At 41.9% G+C, this 19,727-nt stretch overlaps 1 protein-coding gene across 2 annotated transcripts; it reads right to left on the reverse strand.

Annotated features, from left to right (window-relative positions):
* Window positions 1-8: 8 nt before the first annotated feature.
* On the reverse strand, window positions 9-19,658 carry COQ6 (coenzyme Q6, monooxygenase). 2 transcript variants are annotated; one of them, XM_060139246.1, is made up of 12 exons: window positions 19,462-19,658; window positions 8,451-8,585; window positions 7,300-7,358; window positions 6,889-7,012; window positions 4,375-4,505; window positions 3,564-3,671; window positions 3,238-3,300; window positions 2,933-3,040; window positions 1,079-1,281; window positions 886-1,001; window positions 553-719; window positions 9-112 (listed from the first exon to the last, which is right to left on the reverse strand). In XM_060139246.1, exons 1-12 carry the CDS (start codon window positions 19,625-19,627, stop codon window positions 83-85), a joined length of 1,410 nt encoding a protein of 469 aa, XP_059995229.1. In that variant the 5' UTR covers window positions 19,628-19,658; the 3' UTR covers window positions 9-82. The 2 variants fall into 2 exon arrangements, with proteins under 2 accessions (XP_059995229.1, XP_059995235.1); XM_060139252.1 differs by lacking the exon at window positions 2,933-3,040.
* Between the last annotated feature and the right edge of the window lie 69 nt (window positions 19,659-19,727).

Genomic DNA, 19,727 nt, shown 5'->3' on the forward strand with positions numbered 1-19,727 from the left:
CTGCAGAATTCTAATGTAAATTTATTAAATTAAATCTTGAAAATACGTGGTGGTCTTGGGAAAAGATCCAGAAGAGGAGCATTCATTTGCTTGCAAAGGCCATAATCTGTTCCTGGAGGAAAAAATGAAACAAAGTGAGTGATACTCTGACATTGTAAAGTATGTGGGCAGGTGAAGATAATACTTTAAAATATCTAAAGTGATTAAAGCAAAAATTTGGCGAAAGTCCCAGATTCTCCTCCTGAGTCCCTCCAAAGTGTCTTTTAATGCAAGTTTCTCAGGAAAGAAGCTGGCGAAGCAGCAAAAGGAGTTTAAGCATCTTTATCTTTACAAGCCCCTATTCACTATTTTAAGCCCTTATATAAGGGTACTGCTTAGATGTGGGCCCTGGCACCAAAAACCTCGGAAGGGATATTTCTGCTCATAACCACGGGGGAAGGTATTCAGATAAAGATGATAATTCTACAGCTGAGAAAATTAAAGAAACCAAGTCATTGGCGAAGTCATTCCTCAGTGAGCAAGACTCTTGGAGATCTGGGAGAACTCTCTTACTTTGAGCGGAGACACTGCATTTGTAGCCTGCAAGCCCCACGTCCTGAGCAGCACCAGTGGGGTGGCACTGGTAGAATACAGCCGTTTTAGTAGGTCAGTAGCAGCCAGAAGAGCAGTGTTGTGACGCTGTCTGTCTGTTTCATAAGCTGTGAGGTGACTCATGGAGCCTGAAGGGAAAAGGAAAGGTTAAATCCCTAATTCAGTAGTGAAGTTTTCCTTCCTAGCAAACCAGATACATTTATGTCTACTACATCTAGCTACTGAGGGCCATTTACCTGATCTTCCCGTATTATAGGACCTTGGGATACCTCTCTAAGGTACTTGAATCCTTACCTAAGTCTTTCCCATTGAAGGCTGCAGTCCTGAGGTGATGCAGCAAGCTGGAGATATCCCCAAAGCCCATGTTGGCACCTTGTCCTGCAAGTGGGTGGACTCTGTGGGCTGCATCCCTAAGGATAAAGCAGAGTTCAGGTGTAGCCTCCAGCGCAGAGTGAAAAGGAGTGGCCCTGCTCTGTTATTATCTTACCCAATGAGTGCCAGCCGAGGCCGGACGTACTCAGCAGCATGTCCCAACCCAAGAGGAAACAGTATTCGGCTTTTGGCATCCACCCTGGCTACACTTGGGGGCAGCTGGCGAGCTGAGATCTTAGTGGGCTTCAGAAAGGCGACCGCATACTGCAGCATGGAGCCAGCCGAGTCGATGAAGTCTGTGTGGTTGGCATCACTCCACTGAGTAGCACCAGCCACAAAACAAAGTGAAATTTCATCAGCGACTCCAGCAGGGAATTAAAAATTCAACAAGGCAACCATTTTATAACCACAGCCAAGGGTAGTGGTACCTAACACACCTAAACTGATTTGTGTCACTAAAGTGACAAGTCCCTCAAACAAATGCAAAATGCAACTTCTCATCACTCCCCACAGGCTTTAGGATCAAGCCAAACTGCTCATGAGCTGCCCCTACCTACCTCTGAGCCTCACCTTTCACTAATCCTACCCTCAAAATGCACATGCCAGCCACAAAGTAGCTCACTCTACAACATGCTCTTGCCTCCACACACCCCTCTACTTAGAATGTCCTCCCACTTCTAGTTCACCAGGATAACACCTCAGAGCATGCAGAAGCTGTCACCCCTTTTTGTAAACCTCCCTCCAAACCTTCTGTGTCTTTCTCCTCCATGCTCCCACAGTATCCTATGCATACTCCACCACTGTATCAAAACTGTCATTTCTATATCTTTCTCCCTCACTTGACTGAGCTTCCTGAAATCAGGGACTATGTCTCATTTGTCCAACTCCAAAGCCTTCTATATAGAAGCACTCATAACTCCTGCTGAATGAATGTACTGCAAAGGCCTATGCCAGGAATATCTACTAAATGACCCATAAAGGGTCACCATTTATCTTGGAAGCCACTTCAGTGCGTTCAGTTCTTCTTATTCTTGTTGTTACTACAGAGCAGGGGAGCTTAAGTTCTTCACTGTAAACCAGTGTGAAGTCATTAGCAAGGCAGTAGAGTTTGGTGGTTAAAAGGATAGGCTCAAGGGCCAGCCTGATTTCAGAACCCAGCTTTGCCGCCAGCTGTATGACCTCAGGCAAGTTACCTATCTCTAAGTGAGCAGGATAATAGTACCTACCTCAATGGTTCACTGAATTAAATACATAAATACATGTTTAAAAAACTCTTCACCTGTACCTGGCACATAGTAAGTGCTGGATAAATGTTATCGATCATTATCATTAGTGAATTCAGATAATGTGACATTTGAACTCCAAAAATATTGGTGTCTGTATTATCTAAAGGCTATGTCTACTCCAGTAATAATTACCATTTGTTGAGTACCCTATAATGTACTAGGTATGTTCCAAGCATTTTACATAAATTCTCTCTTTCTAAGTCTTTAGACTTTTATTACTATTAAACCCTAAGAGGTTGGTGATACTATTTCCATTTTTCAGGAGATTAACAGGTAGAACCAATATTGAACCCATATCTCTCTACAAAGCTTACTCTTAAGCTCACTATGGAAATGTGCTCAGCCCCTCCCCAGAAACACTTCTGATGAATCAGGCTTCAATGGTTCAGGTACTTGGCATCTGTTAAAAATTATCAAAGTATTACAGCTTCAAAAAAAGTTACTTATCCAAGTAACTACCACCCAGGCAGCTGTTTCAGTCAGCATAGCAGCAGCCCTCAACCCTCAGAAGAGCACACTAATTAATTTCTTTGTTGTACATTTTCCTGAGTCCCCTCCTCCACATACTCCACATCAAGCGTTACAGGTTCAAAGGGGCAGCTGGTTGGTTGTTCCTCTTTTCTTACTCAAAACCACCTTTCTGTATCTATCCCAGCAACATATCGTCAGCTGGTGATACTCACAAAGGCAGAGTTAACGGCATCCACAAACTTTTCCTCATCCATGCTGACCAGCTCTGCTGCATGTTCATGGGATGTGGACCAAACCAAGGAACTCAAAGTGTCTGAGAGCTGTGTCAAAAGAACATCAATACCAAGGGCTAAAACCTCTGTTCTTAAGAGCTCTCAAGCACGAAGAAAGACAAGAAGGGGTAACAAAGCTAGCCTGGGCATATTCCCTTGAAACCAGAAAAAGGCTGAGAGAAAATGAAGTTCTAAAAGAGGAAGGCTTGACATGTTTAAGCAGACTAGCCAGAAGGACTTCTTACCGGAAGCAGAGCAATGGGCCCAGAGGGGAGGAATCTCTGCCAAGCTACATTGTTTTCTGTGGCCTACAACGGAGAGGAGAAGAGTTCTTGTGAGAAGTACCCAGTACCAATTATTATTGTTTTTTTCCCTAGGTCATAAGATATCTATATGTATTTTATTTTTTATTTTTTTAACATCTTTATTGGAGTGTAATTGCTTTACAATGGTGTGTTAGTTTCTGCTTTATAACACAGTGACTCAGCTATAGATATACATATATCCCCATATCTCCCCAGTACCAGTTAAACCCGAGCAAGGCCCCCAGATGGTGGGCTCAGGATCTTACCTCCGATAAATGCAGAGTAGCCACAACAGCGGACTGGTCATAGTTCCAGCTAACGTTTTGGATTCCAGCGGCCTGCCGTACGCCTGAGTTGTGGCCATCTGCACCAATCTGCATGGAGACAAGAGCCTGCTGAGTCTTAAAACCTTTTAATTAACGAAACTGTTCCAGAAGTTTGTCTCTGCCTCCTAAAAGTTTTCTCTAGTTCCCACTGGTGGCAAGCCCATCTGTGGCAGGTAACTCTTTATCATGCCTGCCTCACTCCCAGCCCCAAGAGGGGTAGCCCTACATATGCGATCCCAGCTTCAATTAACAGACCAAAGCTGGACATCTGATCCAAGAGGTGCCAGCCGTAGGTTAAACTGAGCCGAAGTCTCTTGATATTTGAACTAGAAAGCAATAAGGCAGGCGCTAGAGTTGAAGAATCCTGAAGTAAGGTTGGGAACGGCTGCCATGGAAAAGGGGAAGCTGATGAGCAGAAAGAGAAAAAAATGGGAGATGCAAGGAGATGAACGACTACAGGACTCCTGAGAGGGAAGGAACAGCCTCAATTTCTGACCCTCTGATTCCTGTCCCTGTAAGACCAGCTATCCTTTATTTCAAGACCTATGATGGTCCAAGAGATTGCGTCCTGTACAGGATTTACAACAGAACCATCTTAACTGGAGCTGGTTTGAGTGGGTATGGGTCCTTATAACCAAAAGTTTTGCCTAAAATTAACTTTAACTATAGCTTAGATCTAAAACTAGAGACCCTAGAATCTAACAAGATGTGGATATGCGAGACCCCTGGCAAAATAAGAATCTTCAACTACCAACAATTTGGTCTGGAGGATGCTGCCATCACCTAGGGTAATATGAACCCAAGGGCTGGAGTCTGCCATAGAAAATGGATAAGGCCAGGTATAGCTGACTGCTTTGCTCTTGTAGAGAACGGTCACTCGGTCTAGGGAGGTCAAAAGAGAAAAAACAAAACATTAGACAGTTGGCCCACAGGCTGAGGAAAAAACTAAAGCAAAGTCCCAAGACAGCTTATCTTTATCTTATCATTTACTCCTAAACAAGAAGAGTAAAGATCTCAAAAATAACTCATGTGATCTATGCTATGGTCTAAGAGCTAATAAATGACAGAGGCCACAGGGATGAATCAGTGTGAGGAAAACAAGGACAAAAAAAAGTAAGCTCTCACTGAACTGTCACCTGCATGAGGCACTCTTCCCATCTTCATGATCCTGCTCCAGTTTCACTCTATGCCTACATGAATCCACATGTGTTTTCAAAGCAAATAGGGTGGGGAATACCACAGACTCAAACAAGTTCTAGATTTCATAAGATTTTTCTTCCCACTGGAAGTCATTTTACTTTTCTGATCATAAGAAGTACATGCTTACTACTTTTACTTTGTGTAAAAGTCTGAACCACAAAGAAAGGTTTAAAAAGGGGGAAAAAATCACCTTTAATCATACCACTCAGAGACAGCTAGTTAAAGCTTTGTTGTATAGCTTTCCAAACAATTTCCTATGTGTGTATATGCACACACACCCCACACACATACTCACACACACAAGTGGGATCATATGACACACACTTTTTTTCACCAATATATTATGGGACATGTTTCTAAGTGACTATTAGATCTAAATTATCTTTAGGACCTCCCTGGTGGCGCAGTGGTTAAGAATCCGCCTGCCAATGCAGGGGACATGGGTTCAATCCCTGGTCCGGGAAGATCCCACATGCCGCGGAGCAGCTAAGTCCGTGCACCACAACTACTGAGCCTGCACTCTAGAGCCCACACGCCACAACTACTGAAGCCTGTGCACCTAGAACCCGTGCTCCGCAACAAGAGAAGCCACCGCAATGAGAAGTCCATGGACTGCAACGAACAGTAGCTCCTGCTCGCTGCAACCAGAGAAAGCCCGTGCACAGCAACGAAGACCCAACACAGCCAAAAAAAATTTTAAAAACAAATAAATAAAAAGAAAGACAATCTAGTTTTAAAATGAGCAAAAGATTTTAAACAGACACTTCTCCAAAGAAGATATACAAATAGGGACTTCCCTCGTGGTCCAGTGTTTAAGAATCCACCTTCCAATGCAGGGGACGCAGGTTCGATCTCTGGTCGGGGAACTAAAGTCCCACAAGCCATGGGGCAACTAAGCCCACACACCACAACTAGAGAGAAGCCTGAGCACCGCAACGAAAGATCCCACATGCCACAACTAAGACCCGATACAGCCAAAAAAAAAAAAAAAAAAAAAAAAAAAAAACAGATACACAAATAGCCAACAAGTACATGAAAAGACACTCAACATTATTAGTCATCAGGTAAATACAATCAAAACTACGAGATGGGACTTCCCTGGCAGTATAGTGGTTAAGATTCTGTGCTCCCAATGCAGGGGGCACAGGTTCACTCCCTGGTTGGGGAACTGAGATCCCGCGTGCTGTGTGGTGTGGCCAAACAAAATAAACAAAAAAACTACAGTGAAATACCACTTCAGTTACTAGGACGGCTATTAAAAAAAAAAAAGGTTGAGGGGAATAAAGTGTTGGTGGAGAAATTGGAACCCTTATATATTGTTGGTGGGAAAGGGACATGGTAGAGCCTCTTTAAAGTTTGGCAGTTTATGAAAATGTTAAACATAGAATTATTACATGACCCAGCAATTCTACTCCTAAGTATCCACCCAGCAGAAATGAAACATGTCCACACAAAACCTTGTCCATAAATATTCATAGCTTTATTCACAATCATCAAAAAGTGGAAACAACCCAAAATGTCCACACAATGAAATACTACTGGGCAGTAAAAAAGACTGGAGTACTGATACATACTACAACATGAATGAGTCTCAAAAATGCATTTAGTGAGAGAAGTCAGACATTAAAAAATACATATTGTATCATTCTATCTACATGAAATGTCCAGAATAGGCAAATCTCAAAAAACAGAAAGTAGATTAGTGGTGCCAGGGGCTAGGAGTGGGAATGGGGAATGACTGTAAACAGGTACGAGGTTTACTTCTGAGTAATAGGAATGTTCTATAATCATATTGTGGTGATGGTGGCACAACTCTATAAATAGATTGAAAAATCACTGAATTGTACACTTAAAATCAGTGAATTATTGGTATGTAAGTTATACCTGAATAAAGCTGTTTAAAAAAAAAAGAGAAAGAGAAAGAACATCCCTGAGATAACTGTTAGAGGGCTTCTTTATGGTGGACATCAGTATCTGTAGAAGGGATCCTTCCAGTAAGTCCCAGAATAACTCTTAGTTCATCTTCCAGAAAGTGAGTGGAAGATGGAAGAGATAGATACCTCACCTGACACAGCCTCCAGCTGCTTAGTGAGAGCATGCATGATGACATTGTTCTCCACTATACAGCCCATGTCATCTAGATTATCCTTATCGAACATTATCAGAGCTTCTGAGCAGGCATCCCACACCTGGAAACACAAAGGGAAAGTTGTATTACAACCCAAGGAAAAGGAAATATTACTCCAGTCAAACTGAGCATTGATTGAAGCAGGAAAACCACAGTTTGTCAGTCCCTCTGGCGGGAAGTATAAGGTGGGAAGAAAATTCTCTCATGAATGCTTCCCTCCTACTTCCTTTGACTGAGTGTAAACTCTGTCTGAATTCCTCCCACATTTACAGAAAACCTGGAGAATGTGAACTCCAATATCTTAACTCAAGATAAACCAAGATAAGCCAAAGGTGATAAAGGAGGCACCTGCATTCGACGAAAGGCTCTGTATCTCATGTTGCAGATGTGGTCCCAGGCACCAAAACCTACAAAAGAAAGGAGTTATATATAGACCAAAGCAACCTGATGGGACTGGCATCCCTCCTGGGTTCCCCTTTCTCTCTCCTTCCTGTTAAGTAAGAGGTTGTTTTCAGTGTTCTCCAATAATAGGGAAATACTCTTCACTTCTATCCTGTTTGATGCTAGGAGCTAAGCTACTCTGTTCCCCAGTTCAGAATATACAGCATGAAAAAGACCCAGCTTTCATGATCAAAGGTCAAATCACATTAAAGTGGGGGAAATAATAAAGTGGGGGAAATAAACCAAATCCGTATTTTCTTTTCCTTCATCATCCTATTGAGGATACAAACTCCCTGGATAAAGACTATTTTTTGCTTAATTCCAGAGCACTAAACCAATTCATTCATTGAGGAAATATTTATTGAGCACTTACTATGTGCCAGATACACTTCTAGGTACTGAGCATAAAGCGGGAAACCAAACAGACAAATCTCTGCCCTTCAGCAGCTGACATTCTAGTTGGAGAGATAGACAATTAAAAAAAAATTCATAATAAAATGTCAGGTAGTGTTATAAAGAAAAATAAAGCAGTATAAGGAGCTAGAGAGTCATGCAAGAGTTTAATTTTAGATGGGGTGTTTCTAGATAGGATGGCTTGAGGGAGTAACATTAGACAAAGACCTTAAGATAATTTGCTAACTGGTTCCAGGTGTACACATCCACCTACACCCTACGAGCACTTAGCATTCAGGCTCCCCAGCCCCCTATAGGGCTGACTCTGGAAATGAAGAGTATGCTGTTACTAGAAGCGAATGATCGTAATTAGTTCATATAGTTTCAATTCCACCAATTCATAATGACCCAACATCACAAATGATGTCTACATGGAGCCACACGTCCCAGAGATGTCTTCCTCAGACTGCGAGTTGACACACGAACAATTCCAGGGGTCCTCATCTTCGACTATGTACTAGACTTACCAACCCCACCCTCCTCTTCCCACCCATCTCAGTGAGTTCCCTCCTCACCAGATGCTCTGCTGACTCTGCTCTATGGGACACACTGGAAAGTCAAGAGAGACAGGAGATTGGTTCTACGACAGAGGATCTTCTACTCACTACTGAGAAGGGTTGCGGAGCCAGGGGAAATGGAGCTGACCCTGTTGCTGTAAGTTTCTGGCAATTTCCCCAGTACTTTCTTTGGACCTGCTTCTAGCAACAGGATTTTCTTGTCACAAAAGTGAATATCATATCCTAAAAAAAAAAAAGAACAAAATGTTATGTCATTTTAGGAAAATCAGAATTTATTCTCTTTCTCATTTCCAAGAGAAGCAACATATTAACTAATCCCTTAGCCCTCAGGATACAAATTTCTTACACACATAAAAAGGAAAACATCATGTGGAGTACTAAGCAATAACGCATACTACCATTTCAGTCATGCAAAGCACCCTGCCCATGGTGGTAAGGCCTCTCTAGACAGTCTTAACGCCTGCCACGTGCAAAGACACAAATAATGGCAAAACCCATAGCAAGTGAATAGACTGTCCTAGAAAGGAAAAATGAAGAAAGGAAGGCTGTAGTATTTAGACACCAGATATTTACAATCTACAAAGTATTAAGTTACTAAAAATTACAAATCCTGTTCAACAGAAAAATGGGGTTAATAAACAAAATTCATTGCGGCCTCAAGATTAAGTCAAAGATAAAGAGCTTGTGAAAGAAAAGGGGGCCAAAAAATAACATCAACTGTGCCTAAAAATCTGGTCCTAAAACATCTGTATAGTGAAGTAAAAAGAGGACTTGGAGACTCTGTTACTGGGTCACTGCAGCACAAACACAAGTCCTTCCACAGTGTCTCAGAGAACGGTGCAGGGAAAAGATAAGCAGTGAGTTGCATGTGACAGAATTTACCAGAGAAGAAACACTGCAGGTTTTACTTAGTAACGATGAGAGAAACCCCAAAGACCCTGACCCCTCTTTTTATTTTGGAATCTAAATGAGAAGAAAGGCACTATTATTACATACAACAAAGAAAGTGTGAAAATCAAGGCTGGCCCCAGTCAAAAAGGAGTGAACTGCGCTGAACCCACCAGGTCAGCATGGCGTTCCCTGTCGTGCGGCAGCACCGTGCCTGCAGACAGGACTACTTTCTGGTCCATCACATCTCTAGGCTTTGATCTAACAGAAGCCACTGCAACCGAATGCTGCCTGCCACCAGCTCCCTACGGCTCCTACTCCCTGAAGCCTCACCTCCCCAGCAGTCCTCTTAGTACCACACCCGCACACCTCCACCCCCAGGATAGGTCAGTTGCTTGCTCCTCTAGGGTAGCTTTCATTTCATTCTTCCTTCTGTTAGTTATTTACAAATCTTTTTCCTTTGCTAGATTCTAAATTCCTTGGAGGCCAGGAATCATTTCTTTTCCTATAGCTGTACGTCCCCAGCAGCAAACTGCTGTTATCTCCTCAATCCATAAAATAGATAATGTCTTAACAGACATTTTTGTTAAATGAGAAACCAGGAAATATATAAGAAAACAGATTTCCATCCTATATTTGCCCTGGTGAGTAGAAATAGAAAAATTATAAAAATATCTATTTTAGGCTATAATACCATTACAGTTAAAGGCACAAACATATATATGACTTAGCTATTGAATTAAATGAAATTATAAATTGTAGGTGACTATCTAAATTTTAACCTTGAAATCACTTCACTCTATATAGAATCCAAGTTAATTTTGATTTATCAAATAACAACCTAGAACCATAAATTAATAACCTGTCACTCTTTTATGAATAACAGTAGGTTATTATATTAATAATGTTTACTTTTTTCCTGTATATCTATAAGCAAAGTTCCATAGAATCACTATTATCATTATCATCATCACTGCTAATGTTTATTAACACCTATATGCCAGGTACAATTATATGTGATTTACTGTAGTATCATCTGATATAATCCATACCACAATTTTATGAAGAAAGAAAAGCTATTTTGCTCTAATTTTAGAGATGAGAAAAACCAATGTACAGAAATTGTGAGTACCTTATATAATTCCACCCAAATAGAACCTATTGGAGACAAGACTAAAGATTCAAATACATGTAATCTTATATGGACACTTGTTTCTTCACCATTTAACTTCCTTTAAAGGAAAGTTCCTTCTTATTTAAGAAAATCAGAAAAACAATCAGGAGGGAGATTGGTTCAAGATGGCGGAGTAGAAGGACGTGCTCTCACTCCCTCTTGTGAGAACACCAGAATCACAACTAACTGCTGAACAGTCATTGACAGGAAGACACTGGAACTCACCAAAAAAGATACCCCACATCCAAAGACAAAGGAGAAGCCACAATGAGATGGTAGGAGGGGTGCAATCACAATAAAATCAAATCCCGTAACTGCTGGGTGGGTGACTCACAAACTGGAGAACACTTATACCACAAGTCCACCCACTGGAGTGAAGGGTCTGAGCCCCATGTCAGGCTTCCCAACCTGGGGGTCCGGAAATGGGAGGAGGAATTCCTAGAGAATCACACTTTGAAGGCTAGCGGGATTTGACTGCAGGACTTCGACAGGACTGGAGGAAACAGAGACTCCACTCTTGGAGGGCACACACAAAGTAGTGTGCGCATCGGGACCAAGGAGAAGGAGCAGTGACCCCATAGGTAGGTCTGGAGACTGAACCAGACCTACCTGCTAGTGTTGGAAGGTCTCCTGCAGAGGCGGGGGGTGGCTGTGTCTCACTGTGAGGACAAGGACACTGGCAGCAGAAGTTCTGGGAAGTACTCCTTGGCGTGAACCCTCCCAGAGTCCGCCATTAGCCCCACCAAAGAGCCCAGGTAGGCTCCAGTGTTGGGTCACCTCAGGCCAAACAACCAGCAGGGAGGGAACCCAGCCCCACCCATCAGCAGACAAGCAGATTAAAGTTTTACTGAGCTCTGCCCACCAAAGCAACAGCCAGCTCTACCCACCACCAGTCCCTCCCATCAAGAAACTTGCACAAGCCTCTTAGACAGCCTCATCCACCAGAAGGCACAGAGCAGAAGCAAGAAGAACTACAACCCTGCAGCCTGTGGAACAAAAACCACATTCACAGAAAGACAGACAAGATGAAAAGGCAGAGGGCTATGTACCAGATGAAGGAACAAGATAAAACCCCAGAAAAACAACTAAATGAAGTGGAGATAGGCAAGCTTCCAGAAAAAGAATTCAGAATAATGATAGTGAAGATGATCCAGGACCTCGGAAAAAGAATGGAGGCAAAGGTCGAAAAGATGCAAGAAATGTTTAACAAAGATCTAGAAGAATTAAAGAACAAACAAACACAGATGAACAATACAATAACTGAAATGAAAACTACACTAGAAGGAATCAATAGCAGAATAACTGAGGCAGAAGAACCTGGAAGACAAAATGGTGGAATTCACTTCTGCCGAACAGAATAAAGAAAAAAGAATGAAAAGAAATGCAGACAGCCTAAGAGACCTCTGGGACAATATTAAATGCAGCAACATTCGCATTATAGGGGTCCCAGAAGGAGAAGAGAGAGAGAAAGGACCTGAGAAAATATTTGAAGAGATTATAGTCGAAAACTTCCCTAACATGGGAAAGGAAGGAGCCACCCAAGTCTAGGAAGTGCAGAGTCCCATACAGGATAAACCCAAGGAGAAACACGCCAAGTCACATAGTAATCAAACTGACAAAAATTAAAGACAAAGAAAAATTATTGAAAGCAGCAATGGAAAAACAACAAATAACATACAAGGGAACTCCCATAAGGTTAACAGCTGATTTTTCAGCAGAAACTCTACAAGCCAGAAGGGAGTGGCATGATATACTTAAAGTGATGAAAGGGAAGAATCTACAACGAAGATTACTCTACCCCACAAGGATCTCATTCAGATTTGAGGGAGAAATCAAAAGCTTTACAGACAAGCAAAAGCTTTACAGACAAGCAAAAGCTAAGAGAATTCAGCACCACCAAACCAACAAATGCTAAAGGAACTTCTCTAAGTGGGAAACACAAGAGAAGAAAAGGACCTACAGAAACAAACCCAAAACAATAAAGAAAATGATAATAGGAACATATATATCAATAATTACCTTAAACATGAATGAATTAAATGCTCCAACCAAAAAGACACAGGCTTGCTGAATGCATACAAAAACAAGACCCATAAATATGCTGTCTACAAGAGACCCACTTCAGACCTAGGGACACATTCAGACTGAAAGTGAGGGGATGGAGAAAGATCTTCCATGCAAATGGAAATCAAAAGAAAGCTGGAGGGGGCTTCCCTGGTGGCGCAGTGGTTGAGAGTCTCCCTGCCGATGCAGGGGACACGGGTTCGTGCCCCGGTTCGGGAAGATCCCACATGCCGCGGAGCAGCTAGGCCCATGAGCTTTGGCCACCGAGCCTGCACGTCCGGAGCCTGTGCTCCGCAATGGGAGAGGCCACAACAGTGAGAGGTCCGTGTACCGCAAAAAAAAAAAACAAAAAAACCCCCACATGCACCCCAGTGTTCATTGCTGCACTATTTACAATACCCAGGTCATGGAAGCAACCTAAATGCCCATCAACTGATGAATAAAGAAGATGTGGTATATATATACAATGGAATATTACTCAGCCATAGAAAGGAACGAAATTGGGTCATTGTAGAGATGTGGATGAATCTAGAGACTGTCATACAGAGTGAAGTAAGTCAGAAAGAGAAAAACAAATATCGTATATTAACGCATATATGTGAAACCTAGAAGAATGATACAGATGAACCGGTTTGCAGGGCAGAAATTGAGACACAGATGTAGAGAACAAACCTATGGACACCAAGAGGGGAAGCAGCAGTGGGTGGGGGTGGGGGTGTGATGAACTGGGAGATTGGAATTGACCTGTATACACTAATGTGTATAAAATGGATGACTCATAAGAACCTGCTGTATAAAAAAATAAATAAAATAAAATTCAAAAAAAAGAATAAAAACAAACAAACAAAACAATCAGGAGAAAATCTGGTGAGAGAATATTCAGAAGAGACAACAACTAAAAAGAAAAGTTTCTGAAATGGAAGTAAGTTTAGTCTGTTCTAGAAATATGCTGTCCACTAAAAATAATAGAATATGCAAATAATAAAAATAATGTGACACGTAATTTTAAATTTTCTAGAAGACACATTTAAAAAGTAAAAATAAAGTGGTTAATTACATTAGTTAATTTTGCTTTAGTTTATCTAATATATCCAAAATTATAGCATTATGAATATTAACAATGATAAAATTGAGATATTTTACATTAATTTTTATACTGCCTTTGAAATGTGGTATGTATTTTACACTTACAGAACAAATGCATTTAGATTAGAATATGGTAAATATGGTATCATATTTTAAGTGATCGGTAGTCATGTGTGACTGGTAGCTACCACAATGGACAATGCAGCTCTAGAGACTGAAGGGTGACCTACGGTGCCTAACGGTGACTACGGAAGAGAATGGATCAAGGTGAATTTGGAGAGAGAGATAATATACAGATCAAATAGTGCCTTCTAGACACTGGCAGGAAATTTGGACCATATCCCAACTACAGTAGGAGTCACTGGAGGGTTTTCAGTAGATTGAGATGATGTGATCACTGCCTGTTCTAGTCCAGCTGGGCTGTTATATCAAAACACCACAGAAAAAAAAAAAGAAAATCAGAAACTCTGGATATTAATCCCAGCTTTCACTGTTTCTAGCTTTATGACATAGTACAGTCAGCTCATCACCTACAAATGCATGTATAACATTATATATATTATAAATTTCCTTTAGTCAAAAAAAATTAGGGACTTCCCTGGTGGCTCAGTAGTTAAGAATCCACCTGTTAATGCAGGGGACACAGGTTCAAGCCCTGGTCCAGGAAGATCCCACATGCCACAGAGCCACAACTACTGAAGCCAATGTGCTCTAGGGCCTGTGCTTTGCAACAAGAGAAGCCACTGCAAGGAGAAGTACGTGCACCTCAAAGAAGAGTAGTCCCCGCTCGCCACAACTAGAGAAAGCCCACGTGCAGCAATGAAGACCCAACACAGCCAAAAATAAATAAATAAAATAAATTAAAAAATTACATTTCCAAGCACATAAAATATAGCCAGGTCCAATATTTTATTTTATTTTTCAATATTTTATTTTTTAGCTATTTAATATAACATTTTAGGGGTTTCCTAGTCGTGCAGTGATTAAGAATCCGCCTGCCAATGCAGGGGACACGGTTTCAACCCCTGGTCCGGGAAGATCCCACATGCTGCAGAGCACCTAAGCCCGTTCGCCACAACTACTGAGCCTGCGCTCTAGAGCCCATGAGCCACAACTACTGAGCCCGCGTGCCACAACTACTGAAGCCCGCGTGCCTAGAGTCTGTGCTTCACAACAAGAGAAGCCACCCCAATGAGAAGCCCGCGCACCGCAATGACGAGTATCCCCTGCTCGCCGCAACTAGAGAAAGCCCACACGCAGCAATGAAGACCCAACACGGGCAAAAATAAATAAATAAACATTTTAAAAATTTATAAAAAAATAATATAACATTTTAGGAAACTAGCTTGGAGAAAAAATATTAGAGAATATCACTTACAAATAACAATGTGAGATGGAAATATAGGTATTTCAAGGATAAAACATAAACTAATGTGAGTTTGAAGAAGAAAAGAATCAAGGAAAACATAAAAACTGACCTATATGGAAATATGAAGAGCCAGCTGGAAATTTTTCACTTTTAAAGCAGCTGTCTAAAACTAAGTGGATGTTGAATTATAAAGGTTGATCAGCATATAAACTATTGACAAAGAATATTCTTTGGGATTCATGCCATGATGATCAAGGGGAGACAGTAGCATGCACTAAATCCCAAGCAGGTAGTTTACTTGACTCCACAGGCACCTGCTCAAGGACAGAGTCTCCTCACAGTGTTCAGCTCCATCTATTTTATAGGAAAAAAGCAGAGGCTTGCTCACTGAATAAATTGAATGAAAGATTTCCAAACCTTCCCTCTGCCCCCCGAGAGGTTCAACTTTCATGTTTTAACATTCAGTATCTTCTCTGAGCTTTTTTTTTTTTTTTTTTTTTTGCGGTACGCGGGCCTCTCACTGTTGCGGCCTCTCCCGTTGCGGAAGCACAGGCTCCGGACGCGCAGGCCCAGCGGCCGTGGCTCACGGGCCCAGCCGCTCTGCGGCATGCGGGATCTTCCCGTACATGTCCCCTGCATCGGCAGGCAGACTCTCACCCACTGCACCACCAGGGAAGCCCATTCTCTGAGCTTTTGAGTGTGAATGTTTCTTTTGTAAACCTACGCTTGGTAGTTTTGACTGACTTAGAGTCAGTGATTCTTACATCCTGGTGTACTCAGCCCATGACCTTTTTCTTTTGTAAACTTATACAGAGCATTCTGTATTGTCAGTATCTGTTTAAAGTCAGCCCTGACTTTAAGAATTTATACTTTTGGGACTTCCCTGGTGGCACAGTGGTTACGAATCTGCCTGCCAATGCAGGGGACGCGGGTTCGATCCCTGGTCCTCCCACATGCTGCGGAGGAACTAAGTCCGTGCACCACAACTACTGAGCCCGCGTGCTGCAACTACTGAAGCCCACGCAGCTAGAGCCTGCGCTCTGCAACAAGAGAAGCCACCGCAATGAGAAGCCCGCGCACCACAATGAAGAGTAGCCCCCGCTCGCCACAACTAGAGAAAGCCCGTGTGCAGCAACGAAGACCCAACGCAGCCAAAAATAAATTAAAAGAAAAATTTACACTTCTAAGGAAAAGACAGAAAAAAAAACAATTACAATACAGAATTTGGTAAGTTTATAAAAGAATTGCTGCTTTCCCTCCTTGAAATGTGGATAAATGGGGATGAGAAAAAGAACAATATAGGAAGGAAAAAAAGTTATGCAAAGAAGATAGCAAAACACCAAATTTTAACAAAAATTTAGTAAAACTAAAAAAATTTTTCAGATACATATCATACAAAATTGTATAAAAAGTTAGGAGGTGAAGTCACTACAAGACAATTAAGCCTTCCCAGTGTTTTTCATTCTCAAAGTGTGGTCTTCAGATTTCCTGCATCCATCTCTGGAGATTATTTGTTAAAAATACAGGCTCCTGGGCCCCACCTGGACAAACTGAGTCAGAGCCACTGAAAGTGGAACCTGGAATCCTCATTTTAAAAATATGCTCCACAGACTGGTAACAACGATTGCCTATGAGGAGAATTGGATGGCTAACAATTAGAAATGGAAGTCTTACTATACATTCTTTATACTATATATCCTATGCACTTTTGTATTTCAAAATTCCTATGTGTTATGTCCCTGTCTTAGTTACTCAAAGCCCAAAACCAAAACCAAACCAAAAAACCCAGATGATTCTTAAACATGCTCAAGCTTGAGAAGCACCATTATAGTCCATTTACCGATAGGTAAAACCAAAATGGCTGTCAGGCAGCAAGGGTATATATGTCAGAAAGTCTTGTCAGTCTCAAAAAGGATTTGTATTTCCTAATTACCAACTTTTGAGAGCAAGTTACTTAACCTTTCTGAGCTTTAACTTTCTTACCTGCACAATCTAAAATCAAGAGTATTATGACAATTAAATAAAATATAGGGAATTCCCTGGCAGTCCAGTGGTTAGGACTCGGCACTCTCACTGCTGGGCCCAGGTTCAATCCCTGGTCAGGATCTAAGATCCTGAAAGCCACTTGGCACAGAAAACAAAAAAAGTATATATATATATATATATATACACACACACATACATATATATGTATGTATATATATGCAAAATACTTTAAAAGATGCCTATCTATAGCAAGTGCTCAATAACTGATAACTATGTTTTACAAAATTACTTTGAGACTCAAGCCCATTAGCTCATACAAAGCACTGCTTCCCACCAGTTTCCTAGAAAAGGAACTTTCTAGGGAAGATGTGACTAACACCCCAGAACTGAAATCAGAAAAGACTTTCTCACTGTTAGTGACCTTTAATTTGTGAAGCCAGAAAACTCAAATCCAATTTCTGAAAGTCACCGTACAGTTGTTAAAAGCAAAAGAATTTGGTTGCCTGGGTTCAAATTCTGACTCTGCCTAGTGTGAGACTCTGGTCCTTACTTAACCTCGTTTCTTCATATAAAAGATGAAGCTATCTACCCCACAAGGTAGTGGAGCAGCCTAAACTACACATGTAAAAGCAAAGTCCTTACCTTAACTTGCATACAATGTTTAACTCAAAGTGGATCATAGCCTTAAATGTAAGAGCTAACCGTATAAAACTCTTAGAATAAAACACAGGAGCGAAACTTTGTGACTTTGGGTTAGATAATGATTTCTTAGATATGACACCATAGCACAAGTGGTAAGAGACTGATAAGCTGGACTTCACCAAAATTAAAAACTTCTGTGCTTCAAAGGACACCGTCAAGAAAGTGAAAAAACAACCCACAAAATGGGAGAACATATTTGCAAATCATTTATCTGATAAGGGGCTTGTACCCAGAATACATAAAAAACTCTTACAACTCAATAATAAAAAGACAAATAGCCCAGTTTAAAAATGGGCAAAGGTTCTGAATATACATTTCTCCAAAGACATACAAATGACCAATAAACATATGAAAGAATATTCAACATCATTAGTCATTAGGGAAATGCAAATCAAAACCAGAAGATATCACCTCACACTCACTAGCATAACCAGTAAGAAAAACTGGTAACAGTGCTGTCCAGGACGTGGAGAAATTAGACCCCTCGGGACTTCCCTGGTGGTGCAGTGGTTAAGAATCCGCTTGCCAATGCAGGGGACACGGTTTCGAGCTCTGGTCTGGGAAGATCCCACATGCTGAGGAGCAACTAAGCCTGTGTGCCACAACTACTGAGCCTGCGCTCTACAGCCTGCGAGCCACAACTACTGAGGCCTGCGCACCTAGAGTCCGTGCTCCGCAACAAGAGAAGCCACCTCAATGAGAAGCTCGCACACCGCAATGAGAAGCCCGCGCACCACAACGAAGAGTAGCCCCTGCTCACCGCAACTAGAGAAAGCCCGCGTGCAGCAACAGACCCAACACAGCCAAAAATGAATAAATGAATGAATGAATAATGAAAAAAAATTAAGAAATGCCTTTCTTTCTAAAAGAAAGAAAGAAAGAAAGAAATTAGACCCCTCATTTATTGCTGGTGGGAATGTAAAATAGTGCAGCCACTCTGGAACACAGGCAGTTCTTCAAAATGTTAAACACAGAGTTTACCATATGACCCTGCAAATCCACTCCTAGGAATATATCCAAGATAACCAAAAATATATGCTTACACAAAAGCTTGTACAGAAAATGATAGTAGCATTATTTGTTATAGCCCCAAAGTGAAAACGACTCAAACGTCCATCACCTGATGAATTGATAAACAAAATGTGCTATATCCACACAAAATATTACTTAGCCATAAAAAGGAACGAAGTACTGGCACATGCTACAACCTGGATGAACTCTGAAAACATTAAGCAGATTCCATGTCTATGGAAATGTCCAGAAAAAGCCAAGCTATAGAGATAGAAAGTACATGAGTGGTTGCCAGGAGCTGAGGAGATTGGGGGGACATGGGCAGTGATTACTAATGGGTTTGGGTTCCTTTTGGGGGTGATAAAAATGTTCTAAAATTTATTGTGGCAATGGCTGCACAACTCTGTGACTACGCTAAAAATCATTAAATTCTATACTTTAAATGGGTAAACTTTATGGTATGCAAATTATATCTCAATGAAGCTGCTTAAAAAACAACATCAACAAAAAACTGCCTAGCCTAGCTCAATAGACAATGCCTGATTACTTCCAACTGTGTCCAGAACTAAACAACCCTGGACGGGTCTGTTTCCCCACGCTTTGGAAGGACTCCTAAAGAGTCTCTCCCACTTTTGACCCTTCGGAATCCTGAAGGAACAAACGTTTGCCGCCGGGGTTCTGGGGTTCCTCTGGGCAGGGAATGGACCACAAGATCTACAACGCTTAGACCTTGGGCAAACAGTGCCAGGGCTCACACGGTCCTCATCGTTCCTCTACGGCCCCACTCCCCGCCGCTATCGGCCTGGAGATGCGCTTACCCAAGGCACAAGCCATAGCGGCGCCCACCAGGCCTCCCCCGGACACCACCACATCGTACACGGTGTCTGACGAGGCGCCGGCCCACCTCCGGCAGGAGACCAGCGGGCCCCTCCGGGCAGCGGCAGGGGCAGTCCCCCACCGGATCCTAGCCAGCCGGGCCGCCATAGTCCTGACCTGCACCGTAACTGGCGTCCCGCTGGGCTCGCCTGGGGTTAGCACTTCCGGAGCAGAGCTCTCCAGTCACAGGCCGCTTGAGCCACCACCA

Source organism: Lagenorhynchus albirostris, chromosome 1 (assembly GCF_949774975.1).
Source record: "Lagenorhynchus albirostris chromosome 1, mLagAlb1.1, whole genome shotgun sequence".
Taxonomy (NCBI): domain Eukaryota; kingdom Metazoa; phylum Chordata; class Mammalia; order Artiodactyla; family Delphinidae; genus Lagenorhynchus; species Lagenorhynchus albirostris.